The sequence below is a fragment of the Myotis lucifugus genome, unplaced genomic scaffold, assembly GCF_000147115.1.
Source record: "Myotis lucifugus unplaced genomic scaffold, Myoluc2.0 scaffold_173, whole genome shotgun sequence".
NCBI classification, from domain to species: domain Eukaryota; kingdom Metazoa; phylum Chordata; class Mammalia; order Chiroptera; family Vespertilionidae; genus Myotis; species Myotis lucifugus.
In genome coordinates, this window is record NW_005871221.1 from 1,389,653 (window position 1) to 1,406,030 (window position 16,378).

Consider the following 16,378-nt stretch of genomic DNA (forward strand, 5'->3'; position numbering starts at 1 on the left):
GGTCAAGTCTCTGATCCTCAGGTCCTGAATTTATAGAATAGGATAATCATACAAATAACAAATGGGATAATAACAACCTCCCCACAAGGTAGTTCTGAGGAATAAATGATATTGTGCAGCAAAGCCTAGCAGAGTGCTAAGTTGTTATTTTTATCACATCTGGGTTACTGAGGTAAGATCATGTATCTGGGAGAAACAAAAATCTAAACTTTGCTTATAAAGTGAGAGGCTCTGAGATATAATTTACAATCGGAGGGTGAGACCTACTATGTGCCAGGCACTGGGCTTGGCACTTTATATGATTGTCTTCCGTGTTTGTCACAGCCTCCAGCATGATAGGTATGTTATGCCTGTTTTATAGATGAGAAAACTAAAGTTCAGAGAGACCTGCCCTTGAAGGTTTTGGGTTTGAATCCTGAGCCTGGATTTGAACCTGTGCCTGTGCAAAGCTTAGGTTCTTTACTGCATCTGAGTGAGATGATAAGAGAATGGGGCTGGGAGACTGTTGGTTCTCCTCAATGTTTTCTAGCATAAAGTCTCATCCCAGCAAGCCAGGATCCTTCTAACCTCCCTGTGTAGAGCAGGTCTTTTACTTACTCTGGAGACCTGGATCACATGGTGACACCCAAAATCAGGACAAGTAATCTGTTGATACAACTTTCTGGCTTATTAGTTTATCCATATGAAAAATAAAGCTTAAAAAGACATGTTAATAATTTACCTTTATTGGACAATCCTCCTATATAATAAAACCCCAATATGCAAATCGACCAAACTGCGGAATGACAGGTTGCTATGATGCGCACTGACCATCAGGGGGCAGACGCTCAATGCAGGAGCTGCCCCCTGGTGGTTAGTGCACTCCCACAGGGGGAGCACCGCTCAGCCAGAAGCCAGGCTCACGGCTGGCAAGCGCAGCGGCAGTGGTGGGAGCCTCTCCTGCCTCTGCTGCAGGCGGGCGGTGAGGAGCGAGGGTCCCCGGACTATGAGAGCCCCAGACTGCGAGAGGGCACAGGCCAAGGTAAGGGACCTCCTGCTCCACCACCTCCTACCCCCTGCCCAGTGCATGAATTTTGTGCACCGAGCCTCTAGTTTAAAATAATGCAAGTCATAGGATTCCAGAGCACCAAGAAAGAGGGAAGAAAAGATGTCCTCATCAATGAAAGCTGGAGAGAGTAGGGTTCCGGTCCCCACACTTTTCTACACAGGACTGGAGTGCACCTCCCTCTCAATCACGTGGCAAAAAGACAAGCTGAGACTTAGGCTGGAAGCAAAGCTCCAACCCCCTCAAGCCCTGTGCACAGCAGAGGGAGGGAGTGTTGACTATCTTCCCTGTTTTCTAATATTTCCTTTTTAGTGATGCCTACTGGCTTCAGAATGATCTATAAATGGCATAGTTTTGAACCCAGCTGACACTTTGTCCTGTAAAAAGATACATCTGATTTTGAAAATGACCTAACCCCTTGTCTTGAGCCTCTAATTCATTGTTTCCAACAGATTCCTATCTCCTGCTCTGTAACTTGGGGCTGACTGAGTGTTTGGATAGCAGTTAGCCTGCTCTAATATATCAGGGTTTGCAGAGCTGGCCAAGCAAGCCCTGTCCCCTGTTTGTCTGGAATCCACCAGTGCATCCTGGGATTGTCTACAAAGTGAGTCTGTGGGTTCTGCTCCCTCTAGAGCAGTGGTTCTCAACCTTCCTAATGCCGCGACCCTTTAACACAGGTCTTCATGTTGTGGTGACCCCCAACCATAAAATTAATTTTGTTGCTACTTCATAACTGTAATTTTGCTACTGTTATAAATCGTCATGTAAATATCTGGTATGCAGGATGTATTTCCATTGTTACAAATTGAAAATAATTAAAGCATGGTGATTAATCACAAAAACAATATGTAATTATATATGTGTTTTCCGATGGTCTTAGGCGACCCCTGTGAAAGGGTCGTTCGACCCCCAAAGGGGTCGTGACCCACAGGTTGAGAACCGCTGCTCTAGAGTGATGGGTTTTCCTAGGCCTTCTGCAGGTTGGCAGGGATCACTGGTCGTGCAGGGCTCTCTGTGGCTTTGAGTTTCATAAGGCACTCCATTCCACTGCATCCAATTCCTTGTACCTCAAGAGCAAGGGAGGGGCCAGTGGCAGCTGAGTTAGTGAGGAAATGTTTATTTCCTAGGAAGGCTCCTTACCAAGGAGAATCTAGAGCTACATTGTCCAGTAGTAGTAGCTGCTAATCTCAGGTGGCTTTTTAAACTGAAGTTAACTAAAATTAAAAAGTGAATTCTTTATTTGCACTCGTCACAGTTTCAAGTGCTCAATAGCCACATGTCTCCAGTGGCTATTATTTTGGAAAGTGCAGATATAGAATATTTTTGTCACCACAGAAAGTTCTGTTGAGCAATGCTGACTCGAATACATGTTGCTGCTGAGCTCTCAAGTGGGTTCAAGGATAAGAAATAGATTTGTTGTTAGGATTCTTACTCAATTATGGAAGCCTTCAATGGAAAAAATTCTAGTTAAACTGCAACATGTTAGTTCTACCTACTGTGTGTTGGGGGAGGAGTGTGGGAATTACAGATGATGCAGACGTGGTTTTGGACTCTGAGGTGAGAGCCCCTATTCTTGGTGTAGGGGGTTGGGAGACACGGAGCAGATACAGTCTGTAATCTCGGGTGATACTGGTGGAGTTTGAGGGGCAAGTGAAGATAGTGTACAAGCATAGACTAGGATTCCAGAGCACCAAGAAAGAGGGAAGAAAAGATATCCTCGTCAGTGAAAGCTGGAGAGAGTTCCAGTTCCCACACTTTTCTACACAGGACTGGGGCGCACCTCCCTCCGGCACACTCAGTCGCATGGCAAAAAGACAAGCCGAGACTTAGGCTGGAAGCAAAGATAGGAATCTGTAGGGAGTAAGTCCTCTACTTGCTTTATCAAAGAATGCTCCCAGGAGAAAAGACATTTGAGCTGCGTCTTTAAGTGTGATTTTTCTTGGTAGATTATAGAGAATAGGAGGAAGGAGGACAGTAAAGCAAAGTCCTCTAAGTTGCGGTCCTGGATAGTTGCTTTGTTCAGGGAGCCAAAAGCAGTCCTGTGGATTAGGGTATAGAGAGAATGTATCTGAGCATAGAGTAATGAGGGAAGAAATGACTGGAAAGAAAGGTACAGAAAAGACAGGTCATAAAGATGCTCAAATGCCAATCTAAAGAATTTGGATTTTATTGTGTAAATGGTTAGTATTAAGTCATAGGATACTTTTTTTTTTTTAAGGCCACCAAAAATTTTGGTTGCTTCCCCCCCAGAAAAAATTGGGAGAGAGAGAGAGAGTCATAGGGTACTTTTAAGTGGAGTAATTATGTGGTCAGGTTGCATTTTAGGAAGCTCTGTGACTGTAAAGCTCAGGATGGATTGGTATGGACAAAGCTATAGGATGGTGGCTGGGTGGGAGGCTGTTCCTTAGCCCAGGTAAAAGAAAGCAAGGCCTGGACAAGGCAGCAGGGACTATGGGAATAGTGCAGCACAGGGTCAGGAAATGGCAAAGAGGCAAAGTCAGTGGGACTTCAGTGAGCAAAACAGTTGGGGATACTGCCAATCTCTTAGCCAAGATGGTGGAGCCTGAGCAGAACAGGCTGAGAGATGAGCCACTCTGAATTTGATTTGGGGCCTGCTGAATCTGAGATGCATGTGGAACTGCCCAAGCGGTCAGAGGAAATGGAGCCATGAGAACCTCTGGAATCAAGTTCATCACTGTAAAGCAGTCCCCTCTCTGCTAGAAACCCAGGGTGTGGCATCTATAATTGGCCATAGCTCTTTCCTACCTCGCCAGCTTCTGCGCTATCCCACTCCCCCAAAATGCCTTTACTTTTGCACAACTTGAGTGCAAGTGAGTTCCTGCTGTCATGAAAAGGCTTTTCCCAGATGATGCATGACCACCTCCTTTTCTCTTCTCAAATATTGAATCAAATTTATGGTGCCCATTTTCCTTAATCAGGCTGTTATCAGACAGTGAGCCTGGGTGAATTTGATTTAAAGCAGATTGTAGCACCAGCCAGTGACTGCTCCCGGCCCTAATCAAGACTCCTTCACTCTCACGAGAAGATGCCTTGCACGAGATGGGCCTTAATGGGCACTTGTATCTCAGGAGCACTAGGGGCCCCTCCCAGATTCCCTGCTCAGACCCTGGCTATAAGATTCAGGAAACACACGCTTTTCTTTTTGCTGCGATCATGGGAGCGCTGATGCTGATGCTATTAATAATGGTAATAGTTAAGAATTATAGGCTGTTGATTGTGCCAAATTCCATCTTACAAACATATTTTACAACATATTTTAGTCCTCACACCACCCTAAGAGGCTGCACCAATATTATTCCAGTTCCTCAGATGAGGTTCAGAGAGGTGAAAACTCAAGGCTAGGAAGCTAGAGAGAGCTGGAGTTGAGATTATTACCTAAATCTGTTGTGCTCCAAAGCCCAGGCTCTTTGCCATTACCCTATACTAAGTTCATTAACCTTCTCAATAGTGTGACACTCTGGGGTGTGTCCTGGAGCTACAGTCTTACTTTTGCTCCTGTAGACTGTGTGGGTGCTCAGAGGCAGTTCCTCTAAGGTTGTGGCTGGTGACTGCTCCCGGGAGTTAGGTGCTTTTAGATGAATGAAAAAGAGACAGCTGGCCTCTCCGCCCCTTAATGGGACATAACTTACATAGTGTCAGCTTCAATTGCTGACTGAATGGTCCAGTGGTTTGGGGGATCCTGACAGGAATGTTTTCCTTGTCCTCGCATGCTTGTGTAATGGGAACCCAGAAGAAGAATGGGTGTTTTTGTCCAACTTTCTGGCTTTGAATGCTGATAATTTGTAGACAGGGAATACAGGGGCGTTAGAACTGTGGAGTGGGCAGATGTGGAGGAGGCACGGCTGCAGGAGAAAGCCAGCCCATGAAACAGAGAACAATTTGTTTATCAAGGGGTGGGATGCGGGTGTGGAGGAAAGCTTTGCAGTCGGGCTGTGGATAGTGAGTGGGGGCTGCTGGGCTGGCTGCCATTCCCCACCACTGCTGCAGGTCCATGGTGGTAGCTGGTCCTAAGAAATTTGGAAAAGAGATATGTGCTTTCCCCAAGAGAAAGGGCAGAGCTGGGGCATATGCTCAGGCCAGACACTCAGGAGCTCCTTTGTGTCTCTTAGTTCAAGACTCGGCCAGGAACCAGGTTGGCGCTCCTGGCTAGGGGTCTGGCTGGTAGCCACACACCTGCAGGTGCTGTAGTGCCAGAGTGAGCCCTTGGGGCAAGAGGTTGCTGATTGAGGGCGAGTGTTATCTTTGCTTGCCACACTGCTCGGCCACCAGACAGATGCTGACACTGGTGCTCAGCCCACACCCCCCTTTTTATACCCTCCCCCATGCCATCCCTGCCTCACCCTCCAAGCAGATACTAGAGGGAGTTTGCACTAAGGACCTTTTCCTCCCAGAACAGAAGTAGCCAACCAAGTACTGTGATGAGGAGGGATCCTCACTCCTGGGCACAGGGCATCACGGAAGCCCTGCAAGGCAGTTCTGGTGGGGCCCTGCCTGAGTTCCTGTGGGAACACAGAGGCCCTGTGGTAGCCTTTTGTAGTTACCAGTTAAGAGCAAGGCAATCAGGGAGTAGACGGTGTAGTGCTGAGAAAATGGCAGGTTTGGAATTAGAAAACTTGGGTTTAAACCTTGGCCCACCACCCCTTAGTTAGTTACTGTGTAACCTTGGGGAAGGTACCTCTCCCGGTTCTTCTCCCCAAACTTGAGGGGATATTACTTATCTCACAGGTTATCAGGAGGGTAAAATGTAAGAATGCAGTAATCTCTTATCCTTTGTTTCCACTGCGAACAAGGAAGATGTTAGCATCCATTTTGGGAATTTGTTGGGAATATCCACTGGAATAACATATGTAGACTATTTAATAAAGGGCCTGGCAAGTAGCAATTAATCAACAAATGGTACAGTAGTAGGTATGCTTATTTACAGTGGTTATTCAATATACTAGCATTGAAAAAAATCCGCATTATTAACCGGTACGCCTAGTAAATTTGCCTTATCAGCCAGTCTGGGAAAATATCATAAAGTCATAAAAGCCGTTGGGTCAGAGAGGAATGGAGTCAGCCGTCGAACTTCAGATCAGCAGACTGAAAGAAACACCAGCTCAGACTGACAAGGAGCCCAACCTCGAGGATGAGGGTCAGAGATCTGATTGGAAGGAGCTGCTGCTGCGGCTCCCCCTGGTGCTTGAGAAGTGCAGGTGCGGCTGGCCCCAACCAGAGCCAGGCTTTCCCCAGGGAAGAGAAATGGTCGGCTTGCCCCAGAAGCCAATCCCTTGCAAAGCCTACAAAGTCAATGCAGAAAGTAATAGTACATCCCCAGGTGTCCTGGACCCTTCCCAGTTAGGACCTTCTTGCCTGGCATGGGGCTGTATGATTATGTTCAGTACCAGATCTGAACACAATTACCAGGAAGCAGCCTTAGGCTGAGCATCTCTGTGGCTGAGATGCATCTAAGACCTGTCTGGAATGCTCCTAGAAGGACAGTCCAGCCCACCCCTAGAAGGGTGGAGGCTGGCCTGACCCCAGCTTTCATAAACACTGGCTTTCCCATTAAGCCTTCCCTTCCTTGGTTTGGTGATATTTCCATCGCTGTTATGAGACACTAGGGGCCCAGTGCACGAATTCTTGCACTGGTGTGGTTCCTCAGCCAACTCGCCCAGTCCCAATCAGGGCTGGCCAGCAGGGGGAAGAACCAGGGGAGGTTGGCTGTGGGAGCGCACTGACCACCAGGGGGGCAGCTCTTGCATTGAGCGTCTGCCCCCTGGTAGTCAGTGCGCGTCATAGTGACCAGTCGTAAAGGTCACTTAGGCATATAAATATATATATTTCCCTCTATGACCAGGGTATTAGTCCCCTATCCTGGCTCTCCTTTGCCTAAAACTTGGTCATTCCTCAGGGAGCTTACGCTTAATGTAAAGAAAGGAGTTTTGAGTCTTCTCTGCTAGTGGATGTCACCTTAGATACCTGAAAAACCAAGGCCTTGGGAAATTGGTCCTGGTTCCAAGTTCTAGTTCTGCCACCATCTAGCTGCATGCTGTGGACCAGTCCCCTCTATTCTTTGAACTTCAGTTTCTTATCTGTACAGGGGTGATGATAATCTCATCTCACCTGTGGGCCTGAGAAAGTTAAATGAGATAATGCACACAAAGTGCTAGCACAGACTGGCCTGGCACGGAGGCTCAGTTAACGCTTCCCTCCCTCCCTAGCTGAAGTCAAGGATGCCAGTAAAACATGTCACTGTGCATACCCTCAGCCCTGCTGGAAACAGTGAACCTACATTAATACACTCAGCAGCTTTTTCTACATTGTGGCTGAGGCTCGCATAGAGTACAAGGCAGCTGCCACTGAAACTGAAGCTGCATCTCAACAGTAGCAGTATATTAATGATGTCATTTCTCCACACTTACATCCCAAACTCCTTTGTCCCTTGTTACCTGAGCAGGCATGCACGATTATTGTACAGAGGAGGACCTCAAAGTTTAGAGGGGTCAAATTACTTTCTAAGGGTCAGAGCTTTTTTTTTTTAATCCTCACCTGAGGATATGCTTTTATTGATTTTAGAGAGAGGCAGGGAGAGAGAGAGAGGGAAATATCAGTGTGAGAGAGAAACATTATTGGTTGTTTGCCATACATGCCCCAACGAAGGATCAAACCTGCAACCTAGGTATGTGCCCTGACTAGGAATTGAATTCACAACCTTTTGGTGTACAGCATGCATGTCAAACTCGCAGCCTGCTGGCCGCTTGCAGCCCACAACAAATATTTTTGCGGCCCAGCCAATGTAACGATATATAAGAAACGTTTTAATAAAAATTTCAGCTTTCCCAGGCGGCTGCCGAAGATGGCAGAGGGGCAGGTCCTGGTGCTTGATGGCCGAGGCCATCTCCTGGGCCGCCTGGCGGCCATCGTGGCCAAGCAGGTACTGCTGGGCCGCAAGGTGGTGGTTGTGCGCTGTGAGGGCATCAACATTTCTGGCAATTTCTACAGAAACAAGTTGAAGTACCTGGCCTTCCTGCGCAAACGGATGAACACCAACCCATCCCGCGGCCCTTACCACTTCCGAGCCCCCAGCCGCATCTTTTGGCAGACGGTGCGAGGCATACTGCCGCACAAGACCAAGCGAGGCCAGGCCGCCTTGGACCGCCTCAAGGTGTTTGACGGGATCCCACTGCCCTATGACAAGAAAAAGCGAATGGTGGTTCCCACCGCCCTCAAGGTTGTGCGTCTGAAGCCTACCCGGAAGTTTGCCTACCTTGGGCGCCTGGCTCATGAGATTGGCTGGAAGTACCAGGCCTTCATAGCCACCCTGAAGGAGAAGAGGAAGGAGAAAGCCAAGATCCATTACCGCAAGAAAAAGCAGCTCATGAGGCTACGGAAACAGGCCGAAAAGAATGTGGAGAAGAAAATTAACAAATTCACAGAGGTCCTCAAGACCCATGGACTCCTGGTCTGAGCCCAATAAAATTGGCTGTTATTCCTCATGCTTGGCCTGGCCTGCCCTTCCTCCATCGCCGCCCTAGGATGTGGGGAACCCCAGGGGCTGTTCCGGGGTCACAGGCACCTTACCTTGGGCCTTAGAAGGCTGGGGACACAGAAGGAACCTTAGTCACTGCTATTTAAGAAAGGCCTTTTAAAAGCTTTACATGGCCCTGTCAGTTGGGCATAATTTGCCTGTGACCTACTCAGAGTTTTAGGAAATGAGCAGCTGGAACAGCTAGTTCCCTTTCAGGATTTATAAGCTGGAAAACTCTCTAAACTTCCCACATGATACTAGACTGCAGCTGTTAGGATGTAGCAAATGCTTGGGGGCAGGATGGACCTGGTATTGTACAGAGGGATTTACAGATGCACAGACAGGACGGCAGCCAGTCTCAGGCATCGCACTTGCACGTTCCTGTACCTTGTGATCAGAAAATGAATAAATTATTTTTAAAGAAAAAAAAATTTCATAACTTAATTTTTACAATATCGTTATACATAATTATTAATAACGAACTACAACATTGGCTAATGACTGATTACTAATAATCGTGTTGCATTCATTTTCCTTACGTGCCTTTATGCGCAGGCGCACCATTTCTCTCCACTAATACTAGCAGCCAATTGCCACATCATTAGTCTTGTACTGACTTGTTTGGTGTGCACAACAGGAAATACTTCGCTTTCAGAGAACAAGAAAAATAGATTTATTTGTGTTACACTTATTAATTTGTGCAGTTATTTAGTGTCTGGTAAGTTAATGTTCAAGAAAAATATTAATTTTTATTAAAATGTTCTATTATTTTATGTTAACAATTATTTATTTCAGCCCTTTGTATTCAGCATGTCTCTATTGAAATAAACCTACGTTTCTATGAAAATTGAAGCTTTTGTTTTTTTGTGGCCCACATAAACTTAAACCTTGTTTATTTGGCCATGTTAGCCTTTGAGTTTGACATGCTTGGTGTACAGGATGACGCTCCAAGTAACTGAGTCACCCGGCCAGGTCAAGGTCTCGTAGCTTTTACATGATGGAACTGGATTTAGATTTGATCGACCCTATCTGACTTTAGGAATAACAGCTTGTATGAGCTGCCTTGCGTGGCCTCTAGACAAACCAGGGATCCCCTGTTCTTCACTAATAGTTCTGGATTCCATTTCTCCCGAGCTCAGCCTCTTTCCTATGTCAGATGCCTTACAGAGCTGTCAGAAACCTGCCTTCCCCGGCCTGACCTCTGCTGGCATCAGAGCCCACTGTTAACACCTGTGTCTGTTCCCCAGATTCAGTGATGAAGGGATGGAGGTGATCGAGCGGCTCATCTACCTGTATCACAAGTTCCATCAGCTAAAGGTCAGCAATGAGGAGTATGCTTGCATGAAAGCAATTAACTTCTTAAATCAAGGTGAGTGCTTGGGTGTGGGAAGAAGGGGCCCTTTTTTTTTTTTTTTTTTTTGCCAGTGAACATTTTCCCTTACGTTTCATGCCCCCCTTTCCCCTCAGGACTGTCACACAGAATGTGACACCCCTTATGGGTACCAGTCTTAGAGGGCCTATCAGCATTGTGCCCCTCTGTAGTGCAGGGCATGCTTTGGGTTTTTTCTTCAAGCCTAAATGCCACAGTCTCTATAACTCATAGCTGAAGGAAGAGGATTCGCTTTGTTTAGTCATTTTCAATGCATTCAATGCAGACACCAAGGACAGTACATGCGTCATTTAAAATATGTACCAAGTTTGCCAGTGACTGAAGAAGAGCAGAGTGACTGATGAACCTATTGGAGATAAGGCCTCTGCGACAGGCTGGCATGCTTGAGTCCCCTTCAGGGCAGAGTGGGGTTCACCAAAGCTCACACACGCATATCAAGCATGGCTTTTAACTAGAAGTGTGCTGGATGTGATTAACGTGGAGTATTACCTGCTAAGTGTGGCTTGGTAGCTGCTGGTAACCAGAGTACAAAGGAGAATTTGTGTTCTCTTTTTTCCAAAGCAGCGTGCGAGTGCTCTGCTCTGAGTAGAGCTGGGCTCTTTTGCTGCCTGTGACATTGAAGTGCTCTGTTCTGTAGTCAGTTGCCCCGTCCAGAGATTCTCAGCCCTCCTCTTTGCTTACTTCCCCCCGCCCCAACACCTCCTCCTGCTTCTGCACCATTCATACATTGATCTGTGTGCCCCGCAGAGGCCGGGCCCTGTGGTGACCATTAAAGACATTGAAAAATAAAATAGATTCCAGGTTCCTGGCTTCAGAATATACTCTGATGGCATGTGACACATTACTGGAGCCTCAGATTGGGGGAGAGAAGTAGCACCTACTTGGAGGAGGAGAATTCTAGTTGGGCCTCAAAGGCTGGGAAGGATTTATATGTAGAACTAGAGGCCCGGTGCATGAAATTCATGCACTCAGGGTGCGGGGGTCCCTCAGCCCAGCCTTCGCCCTCTCGCAGTCCGGGAGCCCAGCTTCTGGCTGAGCAGCGCTCCCCCTGTAGGAGCGCACTGACCACCAGGGGGCAGCTCCTGCATTGAATGTCTGCCCCCTGGTGATCAGTGTGCGTCATAGCGACCAGTTGTTCTGTTGTTAGGGTCAATTTGCATATTACCCTTTTATTATATAGGATATCCATATATTATATAGGATATCTATATATAAAAAAGGGGTTAGGTGTGTGTGTTTAAAGTAATGAGAGAGAACTCTATCTAGAGTAGTATGAGCAGAAACCCAGGAGACCATGTGAGTATATGTACAAGCATGAATGTCTAGGTGTCATCAAAGTTCCTGATTGGCTCCATCAAAGGGCAAAATTTAAAGATACTGTGAAGGATAAATTAGGAAAGGTAGATTGTCAGATATTGAGTGGTTCAGCATCAACTGGTGCCTATTTGTGTCAAGCCCTGTACTGGGAAGCCAGGTATGAAGTTGAGAAAGATACCACTTAGTTCTCAGGGGGCTCAGTCTAGTGATTGTCCTCTATATTTTTTATTCTTTATCTGCTTCTCTCCCCTCATTTGTTCCTCCATGTCAGAAAGAGAACAGATCCTCTATGTGGCAATGTTTAATAACTTCTAACTGAAATATGTATCTATTCAAGGAGTTGGTATTTCCTCCACATTAGAAAACTCTCTCATATCCTGTGTGGTTCTCTTCCCAGATATCAGGGGTCTGACCAGTGCCTCACAGCTGGAACAGCTGAACAAGCGATACTGGTACATCTGCCAGGATTTCACTGAATATAAATACACACATCAGCCGAACCGCTTTCCTGACCTCATGATGTGCTTACCTGAGATTCGGTATATTGCAGGTAACATTCTGGGTGCTGGCTTTCCAACCCTTCCTTGCTTCTCTTAGCTTGTGACGAGAATGAGACAAGCAGTGTTTTCAGATCCTCATTCCAGGCCCAAGACCAACTGCATAAAAGCAGTACTACCCTTGCCCTCGGTTTCAGTCCGCGATATAACGAGAAGCACGAGTTTTCTCTGTAGGGAGGAGGGTCTAGCATTTCCTCACACCTATGCTGTGCAGGGTGCTTTGTGGCCTTTATCACTGAACCTCAGAACACGCTCTGCAAGGCTGGTGGTTGGTGATATTATGACTCGGAGTTTCTCAAATTAACTGTTTCTGGATTGTAAGCTGTGAAAGGGTGGATTTTATGTGAATTAATTATATCTCGATTTTAAACATTAACTTTGTTTCATAGAATTGCCTATAGGTTTTTAGGGGATCATTCATTTAAAGCAAATATCTTTAAAATAATTTTCAAATCCTGTGTTTGTAAAGGAATTTTTGTTGGTGTTTTGTGGTCTTACCTTGCTGAGTTTGATATTTAAATAGGCCATTGAGCTGTAAAGACCTGGTTTTGGTTGTCATTGCTGCTCGGCTTCATTGGTAGAGATTGTTGTTTGTAGTCACCAACACTGACTGGGGGTGCTCAGAAGTGGAGCTCTAAACAGAGCTTGCTCCTGTCACCTTCAGCAGTACCAGTTTGAAGGGAAAATTTTTCAGTTTGACATTATTCTACTTTTTTAGTAGAAATTATTCTACTTTTTGGGCCCAGAGTAATCTATAGATGTGAACTGGAGCTCAGCTGTTAGAATTTTAAGGATGTGTTGATATTTATGTCTCAGCATTTTCAAAGTGATATTCTACCAAATGAGATATTCATCAGGCGCTCTCTTAAATAAACGGAGAATAGTAATTACCCCCCTCCCCACAGAGCCGGCTTCTCAGCCCTGGCAGCACTTGGGCTCAGCGGGCAGCTTTTAGGACATACCCAAGCTTGGGTTACACTGCCAGAGAGCCTGATTCAGTGGGTATGAGGGGGCCTGGGCATCAGTATTTTTAACTCCTCAGGTGACTCTCGGTGCGTCCAGGAGAACCACAGCCCAATATTTATAGTGTACATTAGCACACCGAGTGCTCTGAGAAGGCCTCCAGTAACGAAACCTGTAGGTCCTTTTTAACCCTGGATTTCTCAGTACTTTTACTAACCCGTTATACTACTCTGAAGAGCAATTTTTATAGAATGATAGCGTCCATCAGGAAAAAAGAGAAAACAGGATCTAAGTTTCTCGTGGTATTTTGGCTTTAAGAGGACATCTAGGAATCCCTCTCAGTTTCAGATTCCTCATCTGTAAAATAGGGATAAAAGGTAATATCTGTCGCACAGAAATAGCGTGAGAATTAAGTGAAATGATGCATTTAAACACCCAGCATAGAGTAAGTATTCCCTGGATAATAGCAATGATTATAACTTTCACCTCGGGCCCTAAAATGGGCCTGGGTATCAGGATGTTAGCCAGTCTGTGTCTTTGTGATACTCCTTGTACTTTCCTTGCCCCAGTCACTCAAAAAGGCCACATCTGCTCTTCAGCCCAACTCGAGGGACATGCTCTTCCACTAGCGGCCACTGCTAACTCTTCTCTTCCCGCTTTGTCCCCAGGAAAAATGGTGAATGTGCCCTTGGAGCAGCTGCCCCTCCTCTTTAAGGTGGTGCTGCATTCCTGCAAGACAAGTGTGAGCAAGGAGTGAGCCGTTCCCGGCACCCCTCCTCAGGCCAGCCACAAAGCCTTGGGTGGGCGGGACAGGCTCCAGAAGAAAGAGCCAGAGAGACCAAGGTGGAGGCTACGGGGGCAGCAGCGTTCCGGTTGCCTCCATAGCAAGAAGAGTGTTTGTTTGTTTGTCTGTTTTTTTAAGCTCATTTTTCTATATATTTATTTCACGACAGAGTTGAATGTATGGCCTTCAACATGATGCACATGCTTTTGTGTGAATGCAGCCGATGCATTTCCTTGCAGTTTACAGAATGTGAAGATGTTTAATGTAACAGTGTTGTCATTGTTTAGAGATAGTTCTTTTGTAATTTGAGGGCGGGTGGGATGGGCTGAGATGACTATTTCCATAATGTTGACAAAGACGACTACCTCAGTGGAAAGGGAGGGGTGTGACCATGCCTCCTCTTTCCACATGTTCTCAGCAGACTCGTGCATTTGTCTGTCAGAGAGCAAACTGCCTTTTTCTAGCCACAGAATTGCCAGGTGAAAGCACACACCATAAAAGGGCAAAGTGGTGCCAGGAGGTTCTCTGAGCAAAGTGGGGGCCCCAGGCAGGAGAGGAGGATGTAGAACATCTCTTTCCTTTGGAAAGCATGAAAATTGAGAGTGGGGCACAGCAACCAAATCTTAAGTTAGGTGTCCTCTCTCCACACAAGGCCTCAGGGAGAAGGGTTTCTGCTCTCACACCATGTTGTGGGGCCCCCTGCCCACCACCTGAACCACCACTGCCACTGCTGACTTCATCCAAGCAGAGTCCTGGCAATCACGTCATCCTTTGGACTTGCCTGCCAGCTCCGCTGGGACTCCCAGCTACCTAGCTTCCTTACCTGGATCTACCAAGGCCTACCTTCCTTCGACTCCTTGCCTCCCTTATACGTTTGACTTCCTATTGGCCCTCTGAAAAAAACAGCTAAGCAGAATGCCATGCTCTGAATTCTGGTGCCCACTACTGATGCATTTTCCTGTCACCTTGCTTTCTTCAAGGGGTAGTGGAACAAAGTTCAGACTGCTAAAAGAATAAACACTCCTCCTTTGGAGTGCTCTGTTTCTCCCCCTTTCCCACCCCAGGACTGAATCCCAAACCTGCAGTCTCTTTTTTCATCAGTGGAGGGCCATTCACCCACCAGAATTTTTGCCCTTACATTCCACTCCAAGTTCTTCTAATCTCCAGAATGAGACCAGGATTCCTCAACAGAAAGCCCAAGGCCCAGAGTGGCCCAGCTGACCAAGGCCTGGAGGGGAAGGAGGGCTTTAAACTACCTCATGTTCTTAAGGGCTGTCCCCTCCAGATTATGGCCTGGGCCCTTGTTCTTTCACTACCTGCCCCACCTGGTCCCAGGAAGTGTCCCTTCCCCTCTTGGCTTTGGCCAGCAGCCACCCCATAGCTGTTGGAACTCTTTCAGGTGCTTTTCTCTTCTCTGCCTTCCCACAGCAATTGTCCCTGCCTCCACCCAGGGACCTCGCACAGCTGATGCAGCAGACTGACTACTGAGAGGGGTGCATCCCTGGTGGGCTTGCAGGGCCTCCTGCACCTCCTTTTGCCTGTGTAGTCAAAGGCCATTTGCTCTCTTCCCAGCTCAGCCTCGCAAACTTGCCCAGTGGGCCACCACATCGTGTGCAGCCCGGGGAGTCTATGTCGGATTGTAATTTTTCTTTCCAGTGAAATGTTACGGGTACCCAGCAGAGGGATGACTTTGTCCTTTGGTGGATCTAAAACTCAGAGCAGTACTCCTCAATGCCCTTTCCCTGACTGCTCTGAGAAAGAAAGATGTGTTCCTCTGGAAAAGCTCTGATCAGAATGTTTTCACATGTCAATGGGAAGATGTGTGTGTGTGTGTGTGTGTGTGTGTGTGTGTGTGTGTGTCTGTTTATTTCTCAGTTCACAATATTTTTGTTTCCCCATGTTTTATTTAACCAACTAGATCACATTCTTTGGCTACAGGTCAGACTCTGAGCTGCTTTCGTCAACGTAGGGAGGAGACACATATCAGAGACCCCCCTTTTCCAAGATGGCTGCTGTGTGCAGCTTCTTTCTTTGCTTAGACCTCCATCTGTCAAGTTATTATTATTTTTGAAATGGCTTCTCTTTAAAATTAAGCATTTTACCAGTTGGTTGGGTATCAAAGAAAATTGCTCTCTGATGAGGGAAGAACATGTCTCTCCAATAATGCGGCATTAAACAGAGCAAGTTGTTAATTTGTGGAGTGGGGGAAAGATTCTGCAAGTTGCCATTGTACAAATCCATTTTTACAAATGTTTGCAGCAGATTCCACAGAACAAAGAGCCCATTCATTGCCGAGCGCCCTGCAGAATCTCTGAGCCAAGTGGCCGTGTGTTCTGAGCCAGAGCCTGACCTGTGGACCGCCTTTAATGTCTTCTGCACCCAGTCCTTTTGTGACGTGGGTTTTTTTAAACAGGGTAAAATTAATGTGTTGCATTGCAAACTCAGGTATGATGAGGAGATGGTAGGAGTGTAGCTAGCAGCGTGGAGACGTTAGGTCAGCCACTAAATGTATTTGTAAATTTGGTTTGAAGGACACAGAGAAAGGTTGGAGGGGCGGTTTGTTGTGTTTGTATTTTTGCCTTTCTTCCCATAATTTTTGGTTAACGGGTAGCCTTTTTGCTAGTGGAAGAAGAAAAAGTTGTGTGTATGGTCTCTTAATTCCCCTCTCTTCTGTCCTCTCTCTGATCCCCTGCCACCAACAGCACTCATTTTCAGTGAGAATTTTTCCACCATAAAAATATGACCCTGAAAGCTGTGTGGTCAAGGAGAATCCCACCTCCTCGCACTGCAT

At 46.6% G+C, this 16,378-nt stretch overlaps 2 protein-coding genes across 2 annotated transcripts in view; both read left to right on the forward strand.

Annotated features, from left to right (window-relative positions):
• Nucleotides 1-13,843, forward strand: part of NR6A1 (nuclear receptor subfamily 6 group A member 1) — a gene marked incomplete at its 5' end in the record, with an annotated part of 29,672 nt that extends 15,829 nt beyond the window's left edge. Inside the window, 3 exons of the mRNA XM_023760136.1 lie at nt 9,824-9,945; nt 11,681-11,833; nt 13,472-13,843. Of these exons, the coding sequence (XP_023615904.1) occupies nt 9,824-9,945; nt 11,681-11,833; nt 13,472-13,560 (364 nt within the window). The remainder of the gene's footprint in view (nt 1-9,823; nt 9,946-11,680; nt 11,834-13,471) is intronic.
• On the forward strand, nt 7,884-9,007 carry LOC102438840 (60S ribosomal protein L13a). Its single transcript, XM_006096267.2, has one exon. The coding sequence runs from the start codon at nt 7,905-7,907 to the stop codon at nt 8,514-8,516; it is 612 nt and encodes a 203-aa protein (XP_006096329.1). The 5' UTR covers nt 7,884-7,904; the 3' UTR covers nt 8,517-9,007.
• Nucleotides 13,844-16,378: the final 2,535 nt, after the last annotated feature.